The sequence below is a fragment of the Thalassophryne amazonica genome, chromosome 8 (assembly GCF_902500255.1).
Source record: "Thalassophryne amazonica chromosome 8, fThaAma1.1, whole genome shotgun sequence".
Taxonomy (NCBI): domain Eukaryota; kingdom Metazoa; phylum Chordata; class Actinopteri; order Batrachoidiformes; family Batrachoididae; genus Thalassophryne; species Thalassophryne amazonica.
In genome coordinates this window covers 6,517,173-6,523,172 of record NC_047110.1, presented here as the reverse complement: position 1 = coordinate 6,523,172, position 6,000 = coordinate 6,517,173, and the positions used below count along the sequence as shown (strand labels likewise).

At 43.4% G+C, this 6,000-nt stretch overlaps 1 protein-coding gene across 1 annotated transcript in view; it reads left to right on the top strand.

Moving 5' to 3' along the window:
* Window positions 1-6,000, top strand: part of cmip (c-Maf inducing protein) — a 132,574-nt gene that overhangs the window by 63,784 nt on the left and 62,790 nt on the right. Inside the window, exons 5-7 of the mRNA XM_034175706.1 lie at window positions 4,008-4,049; window positions 4,278-4,340; window positions 4,446-4,526. Of these exons, the coding sequence (XP_034031597.1) occupies window positions 4,008-4,049; window positions 4,278-4,340; window positions 4,446-4,526 (186 nt within the window). The remainder of the gene's footprint in view (window positions 1-4,007; window positions 4,050-4,277; window positions 4,341-4,445; window positions 4,527-6,000) is intronic.

The window sequence follows — 6,000 nt, the reverse complement described above, 5'->3', positions numbered from 1 at the left end:
AACCTCCTTCCATCAGTGAGAGCATTGAAGATGCAACGTGGCTGGGTCTTCCAGCATGACAGTGATCCCAAACACACCGCTCAGGTGACGGAGTGGCTCCGTAAAAAGCATTTCAAGGTCCTGGAGTGGCCGAGCCAGTCTCCAGACCTCAACCCTATAGAAAATTTGTTTAAGGCAGTTGAAAGTCCATGTTGCCCAGCGACAGCCCCAAAACATCACTGCTCTAGAGGAGATCTGCATGGAGGAATGGACCAAAATACCAGCTACAGTGTGTGCAAACCTGGTGAAGACTTACAGGAAACGTTTGACCTCTGTCATTGCCAACAAAGATTATGTTACAGAGTACTGAGTTGAATTTTTGTTATTGACCAAATACTTATTTTCCACCATAATTTCCAAATAAATTATTTAAAAATCCTACAATGTGATTTCCTGGATTTTTGTTTCTTATTTTGTCTCTCATAGTTGAAGTGTACCTATGATGAAAATTACAGACCTCTCAACAAAAATATAAACGCAACACTTTTGGTTTTGCTCCCATTTTGTATGAGATGAACTCAAAGATCTAAAACTTTTTCCACATTCACAATATCACCATTTCCCTCAAATATTGTTCACAAACCAGTCTAAATCTGTGATAGTGAGCACTTCTCCTTTGCTGAGATAATCCATCCCTCCTCACAAGTGTGCCATATCAAGATGCTGATTAGACACCATGATTAGTGCACAGGTGTGCCTTAGACTGCCCACAATAAAAGGCCACTCTGAAAGGTGCAGTTTTGTTTTATTGGGGGGGGATACCAGTCAGTATCTGGTGTGACCACCATTTGCCTCATGCAGTGCAACACATCTCCTTCGCATAGAGTTGATCAGGTTGTCAATTGTGGCCTGTGGAATGTTGGTCCACTCCTCTTCAATGGCTGTGCGAAGTTGCTGGATATTGGCAGGAACTGGTACACGCTGTCGTATACGCCGGTTCAGAGCATCCCAAACATGCTCAATGGGTGACATGTCCGGTGAGTATGCCGGCCATGCAAGAACTGGGACATTTTCAGCTTCCAAGAATTGTGTACAGATCCTTGCAACATGGGGCCGTGCATTATCCTGCTGCAACATGAGGTGAAGTTCTTGGATGTATGGCACAACAATGGGCCTCAGGATCTCGTCACGGTATCTCTGTGCATTCAAAATGCCATCAATAAAATGCAGCTGTGTTCTTTGTCCATAACAGACGCCTGCATACCATAACCCCACCGCCACCATGGGCCACTCGATCCACAACATTGACATCAGAAAACCGCTCACCCACACAACGCCACACACGCTATCTGCCATCTGCCCTGGACAATGTGAACCGGGATTCATCCGTGAAGAAAACACCTCTCCAATGTGCCAAATGCCAGCGAATGTGAGCATTTGCCCACTCAAGTTGGTTGCGACGACGAACTGGAGTCAGGTCGAGACCCCGATGAGGACGACGAGCATGCAGATGAGCTTCCCTGAGATGGTTTCTGACAGTTTGTGCAGAAATTCTTTGGTTATGCAAACCGATTGTTTCAGCAGCTGTCCGAGTGGCTGGTCTCAGACGATCTTGGAGGTGAACATGCTGGATGTGGAGGTCCTGGGCTGGTGTGGTTACACGTGGTCTGCGGTTGTGAGGCTGGTTGGATGTACTGCCAAATTCTGTGAAACGCCTTTGGAGACGGCTTATGGTAGAGAAATGAACATTCAATACACGAGCAACAGCTCTGGTTGACATTCCTGCTGTCAGCATGCCAATTGCACGCTCCCTCAAATCTTGCGACATCTGTGGCATTGTGCTGTGTGATAAAACTGCACCTTTCAGAGTGGCCTTTTATTGTGGGCAGTCTAAGGCACACCTGTGCACTAATCATGGTGTCTAATCAGCATCTTGATATGGCACACCTGTGAGGTGGGATGGATTATCTCAGCAAAGGAGAAGTGCTCACTATCACAGATTTCGACTGGTTTGTGAACAATATTTGAGGGAAATGGTGATATTGTGTATGTGGAAAAAGTTTTAGATCTTTGAGTTTATCTCATACAAAATGGGAGCAAAACCAAAAGTGTTGCGTTTATATTTTTGTTGAGTGTGTATATATATATATATATATATATATATATATATATATATATATATATATATATATATATATATAATGTATGTATGGGCAGGGATAGTTGTAGGTAACCGCCATTTGAGCAAAAGGAGATAGTGAGGTAGGGATACTGTTCTCTTGACATTTGAAACAATCTTCATTTCAATCTGGGACACTGCTCCCTGTCTTGGATGGATCCTTGTAAGGATTATTATTTGTAAAATTAAGTACTTGTTGCTCAGTGACCAGAGCACTCTGGCTTCACAACCAACAAAACAACCATCACCCATATCCAAGCTTTGCAAGAACTCAGTGAACGCAAGCATAAAGACAGGCAGTGCCTTTTTGTTCTCTTCTGCAAAGTATTTGATTTGGTTAACTGGGCTACTGTCCGGAATTCTGAAAATTCATGGGATCCCAACATGTTTTTGGACATTATAGCAGGTCTTTTGATGGTACTGTGAGTCTTCTACAGAGCAGGGACAGCATCTCTGACTTTTCCCACTGAAGTCTGGTGTCCATCAGGTCAGTGCTTGCATGGACTGGGCGTTGGGTAGGACTATGTAAACTTGCGGATTAGGTGTCATTGGTGGCAAGCAAAGGTTTACTGACCTGGAATTTAAGGGGCAATGCTGTGATCTTTGTGGAATCACTGGCTAAGGTGATTGCGGCACTTGAGAAACTGAGTAAGGAAGCAGAGTGTCTGGGTCTGTGATTGTCCTGGATCAAAACTAAAATGAGGGAGTGTCAGCTATGACAATTTGGCCACATGGTGCATTTCTCTAGTCATGATCGAGCACACACGTGTCTCAGTGTTGAGGAACACAGTGGCTGGAAAAGGTCAAGGACACACCCATGTGTCACCTGGTTGCTGCAGATAGATGGTTACTGTCAGGAGTTGGACCCGCGGCGGTTCTGTAGACAGTTGGATGTGTGCATGCTCCCCGACCTGATAGATATTTGCTCACTTAAAATATGTGTGACTCCTTTAAAGGAAAAACACTTCAGATATGAAAAGAAAAAAATCATCTAACAGGTTAAATGTGTTCAGAAAACCGTTCAAGAGGTCTGAACAAGCCAACACTGAGATCTTAGAAGTTCTCTGTGTGTGCTACAGTCACAGAGACATTCTGACATAAATGTCTGCTGGCATAATTTTTCTCATTAAATTCCCATGTTAGAAGGCTGTGATGTCATGTGTTTGTTTTATTTGACTAGTGTTAAAACACGATCTGCTCTTGAACAGTCATTTGTAATCATGCTAACAGCCAAGCTGCTCTCAACACTTTCATTTTCTTCTTTCCCGACATACAACATACTAACTGCTGTCAACTGAGCATGAGACTAAAATGGGGAGAACACACCAAGACTGTTTTTTGCTGGAGTACGACAAGCAACAGTTTCTATATTTGATTGTAAGGTCCTGCAACTTGTGTATGTATATTACATTACATGGCATGTTGCATATACACTGCATTTGATAGTTTGTGGTCAAGTGGGCGATCAGCCACCAGACGCCTGGCACTAACCATCCTATTCATAGTAGGCAGCCCAGTCGGAGTCTTCAGCAGCGTTATCTGTCAGGACCAGACCCGTCCCTCTCACAGGCTGTAATCACAGCAGGGCCACAGTGTGACTCCGAAAATGAAAAATGTCACGGTTGAGCCTCAGGTCCTGTGTCGGACCCACTCCACTCTGTCATAATGTGTAAAAGATGTTTGACACACAACGCCACATCATACACAAACACACACCTTCAGCCACACCCAGGTTTGTCTGCTCATTATAAACCTCAACTCAATTCCTGATTGACTCATTTGTTGTAATATTGAAACCAAAAAAAGTCCTTTTTTGCTGATGCTTGAAGTTTGTCATTTTTGTCTGCAGAACTCCAGTCTCAGCGCTCAGGATCATGAGAGCATCATCGTGGTGAGTCCACATGTGTGTTGTCCACTCTGAACTTATAGTTACATCATTTTCTGGAGTTTTTGATTGCTTGGATGTTCACATGAATCTGGGCTCTCCATCTGAAAGAACACTGTGCTGAAACCAGAAGTGATATTGTGCTGCTCTATCTGTGCTGCTGTCTCACTGAGAAGGCAGATGAAGCCAGGAGGTGTGAAATAGTTCATATGTCTGTGCTCCATGTTTGCCCAGGCTATTGCTCCTTTGTTGGAAAACAACCATCCACCGCCTGACCTGTGCGATTTCTTCTGCAAGGTGAGATCATGTGCTGCCATCCCCATTTAGAAACGGTTCTTGTTGTCACTCCTGTAAAACATGTCTGAACTTCTTCCTCTTCATGTAAAACTTTGTGTTTTGCAGCACTGTCGTGAGCGGCCACGGTCGATGGTCGTCATTGAAGTGTTCACTCCTGTGGTCCAGAGAATCCTCAAACATAACATGGTGAGACTGGCTCAGTGTGGCGGATAGTCCCTTTGGAACGGATTAGAAAAACCCTGAACAGGACAGAAGCACCACGGGGACGACATCTCAACTTGGAGCTAGTCCCAAGCTCAGATAAATAAAGGGGTAGTTTTGAACAAAGTGCAGTTATTTAGGAATGTGGACCGTACTAAGATCAGAAGATGTGGTGGGAAAACAGTGATGTGCAAATGTAGAAGAAGTAGTGACATCAGGGAGAGAAGAAAGTGGAGAAATATTATGATCTTATTGTTCTTCCCGGTTGTGGCTGTCTCTTCTTCTGTCACACCAACCACCTGCATGTCCTCTATCACCACATCCATACACCTGCTCTTTTCCTCCTGCTTGATGGCTCCATCCTCAAAATCCTTCTCCGTATATACCCCGGGATCTTCCTCTGCACCTCTTAAACCATCTCAGGCCCGACTGTGATTTTGTCTTCAAACGTCCAACCTGTGCCGTATCTCTGATTGTTACTTTTATCAGTGTCAAGTTGAACCCAATTATGCAGGCAGAGATCACAAAACTGACAAAAATCCACCACAAATCCAGAACAGCAAATAATATACACATGGCGTGAAACACTGCCTCCTGACCCTCCAGTGGAAGACCAGATTGAGCCAGCTGTGCCCCTGCCAGTGGCAGAAGATAACCAATGAGGGCTTGTGCTCAGAGCTGCTTTCACATTGCAGCACTTCACTTAGAAAAAAGATACATTTAACCATGTATGATTATGGCTTGTTTTTGCCTTAATAGTGTTTGTTGTGTACAACATATATAAATAGTGTGCTGAAAACGAGAAATGAGAAACTCAACCAAGCCTGATCTAAAATGTAGATTGTGGTGACTACAATACTCATACTCTTGTCAAGTGAGAAAAACTTATTTTCACCTCTTTCATTTCATTACATAGCTGTCTCGTGCATCTTTCTTTAAACAGCTCTTGCTTCTAATTTCATATCCAATTTGACCTGTAGAATTCTCATTTTCATGTTATGCTCTTTTTTCAGATATTTTGTTTTCTGTCATGAGATTGTAAGGCTAACTTTTCATGCATGAACATCCTTTTTGGTCTCTGCTGGTTGGTGTTAGCATCTTTTCTCTGGGATGCCATACCAGATGTGGCGGGTGCACAGTCACTGTGCACTGGCTCTTTCACCAGGGTTAGAATAATTCCCTCTGGGAAAAGAACACTTAGTTATATAAATCTCACATGGTCCTGAGAATGAAATAAAAATAAAGACATACACAAACAGTAGAATAATCTGTTTGTACAGAAGGAGGTAACTAATTTGCTTTCAATGGTATATTTACCATTTGTGGTCCGTTCTTCATGTCCTCTGTCCAAATGGTCATCATCTGGTAGACCACTCAGAGGTTGCTGGTCTTCTATTATTCCAGTTAACAAGTCAGCCAATTGATCAGTCTTGTCTTTATTTGGTGGGGGTCCACCACC